General features: G+C 48.4%; 1 protein-coding gene across 1 annotated transcript; it reads left to right on the top strand.

Annotated features, from left to right (window-relative positions):
* Nucleotides 1-268: 268 nt before the first annotated feature.
* RNF187 (ring finger protein 187) lies at nt 269-16,262 on the top strand. The gene is made up of 6 exons (XM_052642614.1): nt 269-298; nt 5,464-5,883; nt 12,731-13,207; nt 14,827-14,919; nt 15,127-15,348; nt 15,933-16,262. Exons 1-6 carry the CDS (start codon nt 269-271, stop codon nt 15,933-15,935), a joined length of 1,245 nt encoding a protein of 414 aa, XP_052498574.1. The 3' UTR covers nt 15,936-16,262.
* The last annotated feature ends 914 nt before the right edge of the window (nt 16,263-17,176 follow it).

Here is a 17,176-nt window from a genome sequence, read left to right as displayed (position 1 = left end):
ACGGTCGGTCCCGCTCGGCCAGGTTACAGAGAATTTATGTAAATAGTAGATGCCAGTTTTTCTTTCCTATTGGACAATAGGTCAACCAATCCGAAGGCCATGAGTGGAGTCAGGTTTGGTTCAGTTCAGTTCAGTTCAGTTCAGTCGCTGAGTGTGTCCGACAGTTCGCCCCCCGATGAGCTGCAGCTAGCCGGGCCTCCCGAGTCAGGATGCGGGTTTCTGTTCAAACCCTTTGTTGTAACTGGAGCTGGGTATTTGTTTAGTTACCATGTCTGTATCGGACAAAAACATGAAGAAGGTAATAAAAACGCGCTTTAATCCCGCGTCTCCGATTTTCCTGGATAGGAGACAAGCACAAAGGGGACATTTCTTGAGACAGTGAGCTTGTGCTTATTTAGCAGAGGGAAATGGCAGCTTCCAACCACCATTCCAGTCATTTGTTTCCTATCATTTTTTTACCCCCGAAGGCCGAAGAGAATTCCTTTCAGAATTCAAGAGTAAATGCGAACGGTTCTTTCGCATTTGAAGTACAGAAAACAGTACTGAAAACAAACTAAGGTACTTACATAGGATGCAACAAGGCAGATTTTTAACTGGAGGAAGGAAATGAATGGGTTTCAAAGGAAACTGTCCTTTATATTGTTATTATTAATACTGACTAAACAACCCCTTTTGAAGCGACAGCTATATGCTAAGTGTATATGTATCACCTCGTGTAGTCTAATAACCCCAAAGGTTAGATACTTTTATTGTCCTGTACTTACCCAACAGAATGGAGGTTTTGGAACCATTAAAGGGTAAATTGAGATATATTAAAATTTTAAAGAGTTTATATGAGCAGAAATGATTCAAATTGGGTAGCATCCAATCTAGCTGTTAGAAAGGGGCTGTACAAAATGAAAGACTTCTACAGCCAGAAAGAAGCAGGAGCAAGGAAGATATACTAGGCAAAAAAGCAGCTTGGTTACTCTAAGGTTACTTCTCTTCAGGAGATGGCAGGGCTCTAATGAGGCAGATTACCTAACTGGTGTTGATCAGGCAATTCCTGATTGGAATTGCTGGTGTAAGATTCTATTTTTAGGAAAGCCGAAACTGTAATTAAGTCTTGATTTGGTGATATGGGGCTTAGCATAAGAGACTCCATTTGGGGCCTATCTTATTTTTAATTGAAGTCATCAGTCCCTAAGTTGACTCCCTATTAAATTAATTCCTATATACAGAAGATTAAACTCTCCTATTGACTCCCAAGATAGAAACAAGGGCTTATGAATTCACATTTCTCAGTTGTGTCACATAATGCCTGGGGAACCCCGTCAGAAACGCACATGCTTGGGCCCCACCTGAGATGTATTGAGCCTGAATCTGCATTTCAAGCAGATTCCTATGCACATCACAGTTTTCCAGCGCTGGTGTGGAGGTCATTTACGTGGCAACTTGAGCCATCCAGTGCATTATCCAAACAGACGGGGAAACAACAGCACCCGCAAAAGACAGAGTGGCTCACTGAGTTCAGAGCGGTTAGCAAGGTGCTTTCAAGATATGAGTTTGAAGAAACCCAAAAGGGGTATTATTTGTCTTAGAAAGTTTGGGTATGAAGAAAGTGGAGGAGAGATGCCGGGGAGCCACTCTTCAGATGGCCTGTGCTTAGCTCCCTATCTGGGGCTAGTAATTTGCCATCTCTGTCCTCTGCTTCCTCATCTGTGAAGTGAGGCTATGGATGCCTACTTAATGGGATTCCTGTGAGTGAATGTGTGTCAGGCAGATGGCAGGATATGGTCATATATTTAGTGCTCAAGTCCTGTTGGTTCCATTTCACCCTGTTCTCAGAAGAGATCCAGCCACAGCCAGGGATGCATGCCTCAGCTGAGCTCCCTCTGTGCCAAGGGAACTACATCACGTAAATATGGAGCATAAGCCTTTCTCCTGTCCACTAGAACATGGACTAAGCTGTAAACTCCAGGGCAAGAGATGTGTCCTTCACTTTTAAATCTCTAAGGTGGAACATAGAGCTTGGCACATAGGGGAGATGCAACCAGTGTTTGTTGAATGAATAAGTCTGTGAGCTGAGGCAGTGTCCCCTACCTGCAAGTCTGTGAGCTGAGCTGCTTTGAATGTGCTCAGTATTAACTATTTTATCTGTTTATTTAAAAAATCTATAGTTTACTTAAACATTTCTAGAGAGCTCATTGTTATCAAGTGGTAGTGAAAATGAAAGTGTTGCTCAGTCGTGTCCGACTCTTTGCAACCCCATGGACTATAGCCCACCACGCTCCTCTGTCCATGGATTTCTCCAGGCAAGAGTACTGGAGTGGGTAGCCGTTGCCTTCTCCAGGGGGTCTTCCAACCTACGGATGGAACCTGCATCTCCTGTGTCTCCCACATTGCAGGCAAATTCTTTACTGTCTGAGCCACCAGGGAATCCACTTAATGAATACTTAATTCAGTTTAATGCTCATAACATCCTTTCCACATATGCACTATTATTAATTCCATTTTGCAGATGAGACAGCAAAAGGCAGAAAAAAAACACTTGTTAAGTGAAACAGCTGATGAGATAACTAGCCCTGGAAATTAGGTCAGCGGTACCAAGCTTTGCACTAACCACACCTAGGTTGTTTTGGCTTTGGATGTGGAATTTCATTTTGAAGAGGAAATAATACATATTATATACATATATACATATACATATGTATCATATTGAAGAGGAAATAATCCATATATGTAGGGAAAAAATATTAAAATGCATTGCCCTGTGTTTAAATTTCCAGGGAAAAAACACCAGTCAGCTATCTTAAAATTTCTACTGCAGTAGAAAGCTGAAAGAACTGCAGATGAAATTTCACTCAATTCCACATTCCCAATCCAATTCAAATTTTTAAAAATAGTTTTGAATACAAGACACATTTATAAAATAGACAAATGCTTGCTTCTGGATCACTTATTCAAACTGTTTCTGTAACCATTATTTTTTTTATACCAGAGACTTAATGACCAATGTATACAAATGGTTGGTCTCACCCTTGGAAGAGGTCTGAAGCTTGATCTTGCACCGGCGGTACACTCAAACAAAAATCTCTTTTGTTTCGCTTGTAGATCTAGTTGGTATAGATTTCTCAGAATGAAAGCTAGCTTTTATTCTTAAAACTCACTGTTCGGAGCAGGTCTTTCTGTCTCAGTTAAGACTCATTGGTGGTCGTTATTGAAGCTGTTAATAACGTTTGTAATGTTACAGAGAAAAAACTTTCCTTCCACCCTCTTGGGTTCAGTAGGTAGGTTTATGAATAAACTGACAACAGGCAGAATAACAGGGGAAAAGTTATGCAAATTTACTCATTTTAAAATACTATGTGCATGGAAAAAGTGAATTATTATTGCAGGGGAAAAAATGAATAGCCCCAAAAGCAATGAGATTTGAGAGCTTATATACCATCTTAGTAGGAGAAGGGGAGAAGTAGTCCTCATAGAGGAGAGTAAATGATGTTAGGAAAGATGACAGGCCCTTAGGAGACTAGACAGGAGGTATGATAGTTTGTGACAGTCTGTCTGGGTGTGGCATTAACATCTAGTCTCCTTTCTTGTGATGAATCAGTCTTCCTTTGCTGATGAAACTCTTGGGAGGGAATTGATGACAGTATTCATTTTGAAGGAACTGTTTTTAGGCAGTTAGGGGGAGTTCAGAGAAAGTTTCTCACAGTGTTTGCTGTTTCTTGAGTGATCTCAGTCCCAAATAATCAATATGACAAGTGCAGCATAGTCGGGGATGATATGTCCAGAACACTTTCAGTAGCAAAAGAATTTATCCCAGGCATCTGGCAGAGAAAATCATCTCTTCTTCTTTCTCTGTTCTAGGTCAGTACACAGAAAGAGGGCAGCCATCTGCAGTCTAGAAGGAGGTCCTCACCAGAACCCACCCACACTGGCACCCTGATCTCTCTATTCCCAGCTTCCAGAATTATGAGTGCTGTACTCTGTTGTTTAAGCTCCCCAGTTTGTGGTATTCTGTCATAGCAGCCCAAATGGACAAAGGACAGGCCTCAGGATCAAGAGCAATATTTTGTATTGACCGATGGAACCCTATAGTGCAGGCGTGAGGTTTTCCAGAAATAAGGAAGGAAGGAAAGAAAGAGGGTTTCCCTAGTGACTCAGTGGTAAAGAGCCTGCTTGCCAATGCAGGAGGCATGGTGTGACCCCTGATCTGGAAGGATCCCACATGCCAGGAGCAACAAAGCCCACGTGCCACAACTATTGAGCCGTGATCTAGAGCCAGGGAACCACAACTACTGAACTCACAAGCCTCAGCCGTTCCGCCCACGCACCACACTGCTGACATCCCTGTGCCTCAGAGCCTGTGCTCTGCAACAAGGGAGGCCCGCCGCAATGGGAAGCCCGCCCACTGCAACTGAAGGTGGCTCCCGCAACCGTGGCAACCCGTGCAAAGCCAGGACACAAGGACGTCAGATTGTTCTTCCAGGGAAACGCCACCCCCTCGCGCATGTATACACCGTATTTTTCTCCTATCTCCTATCTAACTACATTAATTTCAAGATCGTAAGCTGTGCTGAAACTGAATCCAGCAGCTCCCAGCAGTATTGAGGAAATACAGGAAACACAAGACTTGAGATTTTATGGCAATAATTTTCTATATGTTATTGATATATTTTTGGTATTTTCGGGAGACGTAGTCTGGACCTGGGAAGGGAGAGCTGGAGGTGGGCGAGGAGGGCTGTAGAGCGGGGTGTTGGGGGCTTCAAGGGGAGAGGTGTCGGGAGGAGGCCAGGAGCAGCCCAGCGGGCGAAGGGATGGGAGTGATGGGTTTTTCACCAAGGAAAGTTGGGGGCTGAAGGGTTTAGGAAGGGTTCTGGGAGATGGGCGGAGTGCAGGTTAACGAAAGGTGACTGGGGGATGGGTGGGCAGACAGCCTCACCCTTGGCATACCCCAGTGGACACCCAGCCTCACCTTGGTGGTTTTGTCCAAAGCCCTCTTCACCCAACCCCCTCCCTCCCCAAAGCAGCAGCATTCCTGTGTTACCAGCGCGTCAGGAAATCGGGATAATATCCAAAGATACTGGTGAAAACATTAAGGCACAAATGTGCGTAAAATACCAGAAATTCCAGACTCAGACACTACATTGAAGGCCGCGGCAGAAGTGGTGGAATAAGGGAAAGCATTGGAAAGCTCCAAGAGGCGCCTTAGCCAATAGGTTTGTGGTGAGTGAAAGTGAAAGTCGCTCAGTCGAGACTGACTCTTTGCGACCCCATGGATTATACACTCCATGGAATTCTCTAGGCCAGAATACTCGAGTGGCTAGTCTTTCCCTTCTCCAGGGGATCTTCCCAACAGAGGCATCAGCCCAGGTCTCCCGCATTGCGGGCGGATTCTTTACCAGCTGAGCCACCAAGGAAGCCTTTGTCGTGAGGGGAGAACGAAACTGAGTTTGAACCAATCCACATGGGCCCTTTTAGGGGAAATACCGGAGGCGGCGCTCCCTTGGTTCCCGGCCCCGCAGTCGCCCGACTGTACTGCGGAGCAGACGCTGCAGGGAAAGTCCCCCCACCCGGCCCCAACCCTCCACCCGACCTGCGCCTTTACGCAACCTGTGCCGCTTGCCATCCGCTTGCGTCCTGGCACTGCGGCACTCCTGCGCCATCGAGCTCCACTCTGCAGCTCCCTTGCAGTCCTTTGTCCGCGGGCCCCTCTATCCCGCCTCGTTGCACTGCTGCAGACTCCGAGCCCGGCTGCCCTTCCGCGCGCTACTCTGTGTGTCCAGGAAGCCCCTTCGCGCTGGATCCCAGCGCCAGGCCAGCCTGGAGCGACTCTGCGGATCACCGGCCCTCACCGCTCGAGGCGCCTCCGCGGGGAGCCGTCCTGAGACGGAGAGGCTGGCAACGCCACAGCTGTTCCTTGCCACCTGCGTTGTCAAGCGACTTGGGCTTTTCTGAGTGCCCTTGGTTTTTCTTTCGTTGTCTTGGCAAGGGGGTGGGGTCCAGAAGTTTGGGAGCCACTGAGTTCCCCCCACACCTTTAGGAAGAGAAGAGCTGGCAGGGGCGGGAGGGGTGAAGGGAGCGGGGAGCCGAGTGCCATGATGGGTTGGGTTTGGAAATCGTCACTCACGGGTCTGGACAGGGCAAAGAGCTCACCACCTGGTCTCCCCCGGAGACTCCTCCGAGGTAAGCCGAGACCCCAGGCTCGCCTCCCTTTGGTACTAACAGCCTTAGGTTCTGGTCCAGCGTTCTTCCCAGAGTCCTATGCTGGAACACCAAGTAAGTCCTACCCGCCTCCAGAATTACGAAAAATAAATATCTGTTGCTTTTAATCTACCCAGTCTATGGTGGTATAACAATCCAAGTGGGCTGAGATGAGGAGCCAAGGAATATGCCGCCTCCGTTTTCAGTCCTATGGTTCCAATCACTTTTGTCACTTTTGGTCCTGACACATCAAGATGAAATGGATTTCATTTCCTAGAAAATTTACTTGTGCCACTTTATTAAAGTATTATACTAGTATTTACTTGAGCTGATGCAGACTGACCCATTTATTTTTTATTCTAGATTTAAGAGCTCTGTGGGATAAGACAGTAGTCATTCATTTGACTTATTTTAGTTAAGGAAGAAGAGGTTTGAGTAATTTTAAAAATCCAGGAAGAAATTTGAAATTTTATTTATTTTGGTAAAAAACACATGAAAAAAACTCTTAATAGATTTTAAGTGTATAGTACAATATTCAGTTATTTATATTCTGCTGTTGATACAATGATTGACTTGCTAATGATACTTCACAGCTCAGGGCTCATTACTATCATCGATTTGAGTAAGCACCACCTCTTGTTTACATATATATGTATATATACATACATATATATATATATGTCAGAGAAGGCAATGGCACCCCACTCCAGTACTCTTGCCTGGAAAATCCCATGGATGGAGGAGCCTGGTGGGCTGCAGTCCATGGGGTCGCTAAGAGTCGGACAGGACTGAGCGACTTCCCTTCCACTTTTCACTTTCATGCATTGGAGAAGGAAATGGCAACCCACTCGTGTTCTTGCCTGGAGAATCCCAGGAACGGGGGAGCCTGGTGGGCTTCTGTCTATGGGGTCGCATGCAGTCGGACACGACTGAAGTGACTTAGCAGCAGTAGCAGCATATATATATGTATATACAAATGTGTAAATATGTATATTCCCAAATATCTTCCCTCTGCCCATTTTTCTTGCTTGCCTGCTTTCCAGTGCACTTTTAAAGAAAGTCTAATGAAGTGCTGGAAATATTTTGAAGATGTGATATTGTGATATATAATAAATATATATTTAGTCTTCCTCCCTATTCCTGGCACAGAGCTCCAAAAACTCTTGGAATTGCCTAAGTGACGAGAATCATAAAAGTGTCTCGATATTAGAAACAAACCTCTGTTGATGACACCAGACTCTGTTAGTAAGGTGACTTTTGGAAAGTCTTTGAGGATGGGAGCAGTCCCCAGGGGAACCAACTTAGAGAGACAGGGTTAGAAATTTTAATGCCACCCTGACCTTCTGGGAGGGGAGAGGGGCTAGAGGTTGAACCCATTATAGGTGGCCAGTGATTTAATCAATCATGGCTATGTAATGAAGCTTCCATAAAAGCTCAAAAGGATAGGGTTTGGAGAGATTTCAGGTCAGTGAACACCTACAGATTCAGAGAGTGTTATGCCCAGAGAGAGCATGAAAGCTCTGCACCTTTCCCCATATCTTGCCCTATGCAACTCTTTCACTTGGTTGTTTCCAGGTTACATGCTTTTATAATAAACTGGTGATGTGTTCTGTGTTCTGTGAGGCACTCTGGCAAATTGATGGAACTGAGGACGAGGGTATGGAAACCTCTGATCTATAGTCAGTGGCTCAGAAGCATAGACAACCTGGTCTTGGGAAGGAACTAAAGGTTCTTGACTTTGTTTTATAGCTAAACTAGTTTGTCTTGTTTGACTGTTTTCCTTTGTTTCTGCATTTTCTCACTTCTCTGCCTGAGCTTGTTGTTTGGAACTAGGTGGAAGCGAGTCTCTCTGCAGGGAAGGCCTTGCAGAGTCCTGCTGGGTTTCCTAAGTAGTTTGGAGACCAGAAGGGGGCGCTATCCTGTGCTGCAATGATAGAGTCCAATAGGAAGAAGAATGCTCCTCTCTTTTGGCAAGGCCTCAGCCAATGAAGATATGGACTCTTTGTTTACTGGAGTCCTCCCAGCTTTCTTTTCCTTCCTTTGCCGTGTGGAAATACGAATGTGGCTCGCCATGGTTGCAGACCCCAAGTTGCAATTCTCTGTTGATCCCAAATAAATTCACGCTTGTTTCAGGTTAGCAAACTTCAACACTGCTTTTATCTATTTTGCTGGACTCAATTCAACTCATAACAAATGGTTGGTTCCTCTCATGGTTAGTTCTTCCCCTCTATCCCCACACCCATAAATAAGTTTAAGGAAACATTTCCTTTAAGTATGGCTTATTGGGTCACACACATCTTGACATGTAGTTATTTCTGTGTGGATCACAACAAACTGTGGAAAATTCTTGAAGAGATGGGAATACCAGATCTCCTGAGAAATCTGTATGCAGGTCAGGAAGCAACAGCTAGACTAGAACTTGAAAGGAAAGATTGGTTCCAAATTGGGAAAGGAGTACGTCAAGGATGTATATTCTCACCCTGCTTATTTAACTTATATGCGGAGTACATCATGTGAAGTGCTGGGCTGGATGAAGCACAAGGTGGAATCAAGACTGCCAGGAGAAATATCAATAACCTCAGATATGCAGATGACACCACCCTTATGGCAGAAAGGGAAGAGGAACTAAAGAGCCTCTTGATGAAAGTGAAAGAGGAGAGTGAAAAAGCTGGCTTAACACTCAACATTCAAAAAACAGGTGGATTCTTTACCAGCTGAGCTACTAGGGAAGCCCCTCTTGCTTGGGGCTTGCTTGGGTGAAAGCCCTTCCCTTCACCACACAAAAGCTTGGCTTTGCTGTGAGACGGATAAGTGGAGCCAAGTCTGGTTCACTAACAAGGTCTCCCAAATTAATAGTGGAAAAAAAAAAAATCTCAATTTATACTTTTATTTCTTAGTAACTGGGTAGAGTGTATAATTTTCCTATTCAGCATTTGCTTTTATTTATATTTTTGTGAACTGACAAATTCCAGTGGTATTTTTCCACTGAAATTTTCTGTTCGAACTTTATGAACTCTGTATATTTTGGCTGGCAGTTTCCTAGTTTGGCTGTTTTCCTTTAATGACTGTGCCTGATTATTTTTCACACTCACAAGATTATTATGGATTTTGCTCATTGATTTCTTTTCTTTCCACTTTTCTCTCCATTATGTTCCTAGTTTACCCAACAAATCAGCTAAGCTCTTCTTCAAGTGCTTTTCTCCTTCTGACCATCACTCCACAGAACTAACCTCAGTTTACTAGCCACACTTCTGACTGCCCATTTAGTGCATTTTCAAGTCTATGCCAATGTACACAAAGAGAATAAAGAGGGTCACTCATTATCCTGATATGGAAAGGGGTAAGTTGCAACCCACTGCAGTTGCCCACTGACAGTGTGTCCTGAGGGGAATTCAAGACAGGAAAACTGATGAAACATTCTGCACTTTGGATTTACCAGTCTGTTGTTCCATGTCCAGTTCTAACTGTTGCTTCCTGACCTGCATACAGATTTCGCAAGAGGCAGGTTAGGTGGTCTGGTATTCCCATCTCTTTTAGAATTTTCCACAGTTTATGGTGATCCACACAGTCAAAGGCTTTGGCATAGTCAATAAAGCAGAAATAGATGTTTTTCTGGAACTCTCTTGCTTTTTCGATGATCCAGTGGATGTTGGCAATTTGATCTCTGGTTCCTCTGCCTTTTCTAAAACCAGCTTGAACATCAGGGAGTTCACGGTTCACGTATTGCTGAAGCCTGGCTTGGAGAATTTTGAGCATTACTTTACTAGCATGTGAGATGAATGCAATTGTGCGGTAGTTTGAGCATTCTTTGGGATTGCTTTTCTTTGGGATTGGAATGAAAACTGACCTTTTCCAGTCCTGTGGCCACTGCTGAGTTTTCCAAACTTGCTGGCATATTGAGTGCAGCACTTTCACAGCATCATCTTTCAGGATTTGAAATAGCTCAACTGGAATTCCATCACCTCCACTAGCTTTGTTCGTAGTGATGCTTTCTAAGGCCCACTTGACTTCACATTCCAAGATGTCTGGCTCTAGATGAGTGATCACATCATCATGATTATCTGGGTCGTGAAGATCTTTTTTGTACAGTTCTTCCGTGTATTCTTGCCACCTCTTCTTAATATCTTCTGCTTCTGTTAGGTCCAGACCATTTCTGTCCTTTATCGAGCCCATCTTTGCATGAAATGTTCCCTTGGTATCTCTAATTTTCTTGAAGAGATCTCTAGTCTTTCCCATTCTGTTCTTTTCCTCTGTTTCTTTGCATTGATTGCTGAAGAAGGCTTTCTTATCTCTTCTTGCTATTCTTTGGAACTCTGCATTCAGATGCTTATATCTTTCCTTTTCTCCTTTGCTTTTCGCCTCTCTTCTTTTCACAGCTATTGGAATCATTCCAATAACCCTAGATGACTACATCTTCCCATACATTAAAAAAAGCACTAAATTTATTAACTTAAGATGCCTGGTTTTCTTTAATCAACAGCAAATTTTGATAGTCCAACTATCTGATTTTTGTTGCAAAAACTCCTATATACCTCGGTTCTGAGAGGCTCTCTTCCTGGAACAAGTCTGCGGAACAGAACAGTAACTCTCAACTTTTAGGTTGTGCATTTTCTTCAGTCAACAATTTCCTGGCTACGTCTGTGTGCATGCTTGCATGCTTAGTTGCTTCAGTCATGTCCAACTCTGCGACCCTATGGGCCTTAGCCCCCCAGGCTTCTCCTTCCATGGAAGTCTTCAGGAAAGAAAACGAGTGGGTTGCTGTGTCCTCCTCCAGGGGATCTTCCCCACCCAGGGATCAAACCAGCATCTCTGAAGTCTCCTGCATTGGCAGGCGGGTTCTTTACCACTAGAGCCACCTGGGAAGCCCCATTTTCTGGCTATAGGCATAAAAACTTAACTTTTACATGATGTGTTTTTCGTTAAGTGAACATCAGGTTTAAAAAACACACACAAAACCAAAACGCAATACCTAGCAAGACTGCACGGATATGGACTGAAAGATTCGCTTTTTAAAAATTAAAGATTACGTGTTTTAAACCACGTGCTTGCTTAAAAACAACCACCAAAAAACAAAAATCCAAAAAAACCTCACCCTATTAGACTGCTCCTCCCCAAACCATTTTTTGTCTTTTCTAAAGAAATGCTAACAAATTTCCTGGTATGGACCAGGATACTGGTAGCTTTGGGTCTCATCAGATGTCTTCAGTCTGCATTAATGAGTTTTCTCGACGCTGAATTCCCCATTCCTGTGGCTCAGGGACAAACAGTGGACCAAAGGCCTGGGTTTCAAGCTGCTAAGGTGGGGTTGAGGTAGAAAAATCTGAGGCAGTCAGTTTAGCCTAGGGTCAAAAGGAAACAAACAAACAAACAAAAAGACTCCATTTCTTCTTTTAAAAATCGAATTCCAATCTCCCCTTATTTTTCGCCTAAGTGTTTGCTGTTCCAGTTTGTGGACATTTAAAGGGATGCCTCTAACTCCCTTGACCTGAAGGTCGTAAAACATCAGAGCCTGTGACAGGACAATCAGCAACTGATCAAGGAGAAAAACACCAGGTGGCCCATTAACTTTAGAACACGGTCCTCAGACAATGGCCTGAGGTCACCAGAAAAGGGGAGGGGAGAGGGCAAGAGAAAAGGTGAGAGGGTGGAGACTCAGTATCATGAGAAAATTCAAGAACTGGGAGATCAGGAAAAAAGGGTCATAAAAATGGACAAACTGACATGATGACTTTTGGAACAGGGATTATGTACACTGGGATCTTTAACCAACCAAAAACAAATAGGTGGGTCAACATTAGTAAAGATATAAATTCGTGATTTCCGCGGTTTGGGGGAACGCTTTCCCCCCTCAGTGACTATGCTGGCAGCTCTATACTTCTACTCTTTGAAACAAACTTTGCCTTTGTGAGTATCTGCGTGTCCCTGGAAGATCATTCCTTCGCGGGCTGTTCCTGGATTCTCCTTTCAGGATGGCCCTCACAGGACGTATTCCCCTGAGAGTCCACGTCTAACCTGCGCACACAGCAAAAGCCCACGCAGCTCGGTGCGTACAGAACGATTTGACGCGAGGGGTTGCACGCAAGAGGTCCCACGCCGCAGTTTTCCAGCCCAGTCCCCGCCCCGCGTTAGCATAGCGCTGCAAGGAGGCGCTTGCAGCTCAGGTCCTAGCAGCTTACAAAAAAAACGTTTTATAACGGAGTTTTCCAATGAGACTGCTTCCTTTTCGCACACGAGTCATTTACGGGAGAAGTGACAATCCCTGTAAGATTTCAGCGTGCGAAGACGTGGGTCGGAGCGAAGCACATCTCTGCTAGCTGAGCCGGGGTGAGTGTACACCGCCGCCAGGATCCAGGCAGAGTGGCGCGGCCCCTGCCAGGACCCGGGAGGGTGGAGTACACCGCTGCCGGGACCTTGCCAGGAGAACACCCCTGCCAGGACCTTGCGCCGGGCACCCAGCCATTCCAGTCGCCATTTCTGTCTTCGGTCCCTGCGCTCCATCTCTATCAACGCATTCTTGTCCCTGGCTCCCCGGTAGCGCTCTTAGTGCGTCCGGGTCCCCGGCTCTGCCAGCCACCAGTGCGCCCCTGTTCGCATCCCTGTCTGCGCCCTCTGGGGCCCCGCCGCTGCCGCCCTGGCGCTCCCCGCGGGCCCCGGCGAGGCCGCCTGCGCCCTGTGCCAGAGCGCGCCCCGCGACCCGGTGCGCGCCGACTGCGGCCATCGCTTTTGCCGGGCGTGCGTGGTGCGATTCTGGGCTGAGGAAGACGGGCCCTTTCCGTGTCCCGAGTGCGCCGACGACTGCTGGCAGCGCGCCGTGGAGCCCGGCCGCCCGCCGCTCAGCCGCCGCCTGCTGGCGCTCGAGGAAGCAGCTGCGGCGCCCACGCGCGACGGCCCGGCCTCCGAGGCGGCGCTGCAGCTGCTGTGCCGCGCCGACGGGGGCCCGCTGTGCGCAGCTTGCCGCATGGCCGCGGGGCCCGAGCCACCCGAGTGGGAGCCCCGCTGGAGGAAGGCGCTGCGCGGCAAGGTGCCCTTTCCCGGAGGGTGCCCTGTCCCTGTTCTCATCACCAGACTGCGCCCTGTTCCCCCTCCGTATTCTCTGGATGGCGCCCTGGCCCCCAGTCTCCATCTTCCGGACGGTGTCCTGGCTGCCCTCCCCATACCCCAGTTAGTGCCCTGTCCCCTTTCCTTCCTCTGGTGCCTAGTACCCTTTCACCCATCCCAGGACCGGGACCATTTCCCCCGTTCCCTAACCCCAGAGGTTGCGGTCACCGCACTCCCCTATCTGGAAGGTGTCCTTTCCCCCTTTCCCACGCCTGGACGGGGCACTTTCTCCTCCTCTCCCTCCACCTCCCTGCCCTCCCCCCCCCCATACGCGCGTGACTTTCCCAGGGTTGAACTGCCCTGCCCCACCCCCCTTGGCAAAGAGAGTCCTGCCGAGGCCCCTCCACGCCCAGCCCCCTTTGTGTCACTGCCCTGCCCTGCCCCCTGGCATGACGTCGTACTATGGTAGCCCCACCCCCACGGGCAAAGCCCTCTCAGTGGGTGTGGTAGTCGCTCAGCCGTGTCCGACTCTGCGACCCCAGGAACTGCCTGCCAGTCTCGTTTGTCCATGGAATTTCCCAGGCAAGAGTACTGGAGTGGGGGTGTGGCCTTGAGGGTATTGGCCCCTCTATGGTCCTGTGCACCCCTCCCATTCGGTCTTCTCACCTGCTCTGAGCCCTCTTGAGTCCCTTCATCCACTCTGTTCTGGAACCTCCTCCACTGCTTTCAGCTGTTTACATTTGGCACTTGGCTTTGGGTCAGAACCTTCCATTGGAGTCTGGTCACTGCTGAGGTCTGGTAATCCCAGGGACCCGCTGGTGTGTGTGTTTGTTGGGAGGGCGGGGGGAGCACAACGTTATTTCTGAGAGAATAAAGATAGCCAGGCCCCTGGAGTGCAAAGAGTCAGTGTGGTCCCTGCGCACCTGAGGGGAGAGAGTAACCTGTTTGAGGGTTCCTGCGCCAGGGCTTGGGTGCTGCGGTCTTCTTAAGCAGTGGGATGTTGCATCCAGGGCTTCCTTGGGGTTAGAGCATGTGGCCAGGGGACTGGAGTTGGACTTTTCCACCCACCCAGTCAGTGCACGGAGCTGGGCAGGCCCTGTGTGTGCCCATGGTCACCCTAAAGGGGCCACCCTCCGTCCCTCTGCTAGAAACAGTAACAGTTCGGTTCAGTCGCTCAGTCGTGTCCGACTGTTTGCAACCCCATGAATCGCAGCACGCCAGGCCTCCCTGTCCATAACCAACATCCGGAGTTCACTTAGACTTGCATCCATCGAGTCAGTGATGCCATCCAGCCATCTCATCCTCGGTCGTCCCCTTCTCCTCCTGCCCCCAATCCCTCCCAAATGAATAGTCTTGTCTAGTTACCCTGTTTGGATTCTTAGCACAAATGTTTCTCTCTGACTATAGAGAGCATAGTGGGTCACTAAGACCCCCTCTGCAGCCTGCAGAGTTTTGAGGTGTCCGATGGGCTAAGATCATGAACTGGGGCTTCTGGACTGCCCGATGGGATTCTAGTGGTGTGATGTCCCTCTGGACTGGGCTTAGGTGGGTCCCAGACTTTCAGAAGTGGCCACACACTCCATAACCAGCGTCTTTCTCCAGGAGAACAAGGGGTCTGTGGAGATCATGAAGAAAGATCTGAATGATGCTCGGGATCTGCATGGCCAGGCTGAGTCCGCTGCTGCTGTGTGGAAGGCAAGTGGGGTGGGGTTCGAGTCCACGTGAGCAAGGAAACATGGATGTGTACCCTGACCCTGTTTGGTAGGGCCTTGGACCACAGCTGAGCGCCGTACAGTCAGGTGGTCAGGGAACTCTCCTCCCTTGAGGTGGTCAGTGGTGGATGGGTGGGGTCTCAGGGTAGCCTGAGGACATGGGTGTTCCTCCTGCCCACCCATCCTGTAGGGACATGTAATGGACCGAAGGAAGAAGGCTCTGACTGACTACAAGAAGCTTCGGGCCTTCTTTGCCGAGGAGGAGGGGCGATTCCTACAGGAAGCAGAAAAAGAAGAAGGGTCCCTGGAGGACGAGGACGAGGACCCAGCAGAGAGGTTCAGGTCTCTGCTGCAGGCTGTGTCGGAGCTGGAGAGGAGGCACCGCAACCTGGGTCTCAATATGCTGCTCCAGGTAGGCACCCAGCCTTGCTGGTCAGGGGAGGGCAGCGGGATGCAGAGTCAAGAATTAGCAAGAGGGTAGCTTATCCAGAGAGAACCCTTCAGACCAGCACTGCTTGGCTTCCATTTGGGGCTGAGTTTCAGGAATGGATAATCCAGGAGACTCGCTTCCCCCCACATTTGCAGAGAGGGGGTGCTTGCATTGCAGTAGTGAAGTGCTGGGCCCCTACCCTGTCCTTGGGCTCTACAGGTAGGAGCTGGCCACGAGGTCAGAAGAGTCAGGGATCTGGGGGACGGTGGTGGTTGCCATGCCCTCATCCTGAACGTCCTCCTTACTCTCTGCCCGGAAGCCTTGCCTAAACCTGGGGATTCCGGGCTCTTTGCAGTCCTTGAGTCTGATCCTGGAGCTGGCAGTGTCTGTCCTTCCCTCCTCTGAGCTGAGAGGTGCCGTTTTACTTCTGGCAGTAGTGGTGACTCAGCTCCGAGTGGCTGCTGATTGTGGGTGAAGAGACACGAGAGTCTCGTGGGGCTGGATTCTGCAGTCATCTGGCTTGTAGGATAGAACCTCGCTCACTCATTCCCTCTCTCCCTATGCAGTGAAGTGCTGCCTGCCCAGGCAGCAGGCAGAGGAAGCTGTTAACCATCCCAGGCCTGAAACAGCTCCTCCATCTGCCTCCTTCTGGACCCCTTGTCGTCCTTCAAGACACCCCCAGCCCTGCGTGTCTTCTCCTAGGTGAATATGTGGACTGTGAACTCTAGGTGCCCACCTGGGGTTGCTGACGCCAGTACTCTGCAGAAGAGTGTTTGTGTTCCCTTTTCCTCTGGGTGTTCATGTTTCCAGGCTGTAAACCTTTCACTGTAGAGATCTGTATTGGGGGTAAGTTAACCCAAGTGTATCCTGACTCCATAAAGTTCTTTTCGTTGCCCCAAGTTTCATCAGATTTTCTGAGGTCTCCGTGAGCTCTGGTGGTCATCTTCAGGAGGCTTGGGCTGTGCAGACCTGTACCACCCGTCATGCACGCGCAGGCCCGCAGACCCACACCCATGCAGGGCACAGCAGTTAAGGTGAAATTTGAGGCGACTGTCAAGGGGAGGGAATGCTCAGTGTGGCTGGGTGGGGATGGTGGGCTGGTCAGACTTGTCACCTCTGCTTGAGGTCCTTGAACAGCGTATGTTGCACAAACCTATATCTACTATGGCTCAGGGTCTGTCCGCAGAAACATGAGAACCTTGGGGTGTTCCGGGACAGTGCAGCCCCTTGCTGGCATGTCTTTCAGGCTGTATCTCTTCTCTGCCTCTTAGTATATCTCGTCAACCTGTTCTCATTTCTCTTATCCATCTTCCATCCCTTGGATGCCAGTGGTTTCCCAGGAAACTTGTCTTAGCATCACCCTCTATCTGCCTTGTCTGCCCCTCACTGACCCAGGAATTTTTCCTGGGGCAGCAGAAGCAATGTCAGGGTCAGGCCATCCCCAGACCTCACCTTGGTGTGTCATTTTCCCTGTACCTTTGACTTCCCTTCCTATTTTCTCTGCTGGATGAATTTAGCAAAACTCCTTGTTTAGTGTTATTGTGTAGATTCCTCCAAGTGACAAAATAGCATGAAGTGACAAGATCACGGGGTATGAGAATTGACACAGACAGGCATTTAGGGTGGTGGTTGAGGCTATGAGATGTTCATACAAGTGCAGGTTTGTGATCAGTGGCCCATTTCTGGATGAACCCTCTCAGGCCTGGGAGTCACGAGCCTTTGGCCCTGCTGGGCCTTTGTGTTTCTGTGAGCTTGGGGGTCGGTTGCCTGCCTAGCTGGTAGCCGGCACTCAGCCTACTGAAGAGGGCTT

Source organism: Budorcas taxicolor, chromosome 7 (assembly GCF_023091745.1).
Source record: "Budorcas taxicolor isolate Tak-1 chromosome 7, Takin1.1, whole genome shotgun sequence".
Lineage (NCBI taxonomy): Eukaryota > Metazoa > Chordata > Mammalia > Artiodactyla > Bovidae > Budorcas > Budorcas taxicolor.
The sequence above is the reverse complement of the archived record's forward strand: the minus strand, read 5'-3'. Positions and strand labels throughout refer to the sequence as shown.

Excerpts from the sequence above, each read along its gene's own strand:
- RNF187 (XM_052642614.1), top strand. The coding sequence starts at position 269 with ATGTCTGTATCGGACAAAAACATGAAGAAG. Across the intron at positions 299-5,463 it reads CGGACAAAAACATGAAGAAG|GGGAAATACCGGAGGCGGCG; the intron begins GTAATAAAAACG and ends GGGCCCTTTTAG. Across the intron at positions 5,884-12,730 it reads GTCCTGAGACGGAGAGGCTG|TGCGTCCGGGTCCCCGGCTC; the intron begins GCAACGCCACAG and ends TAGCGCTCTTAG.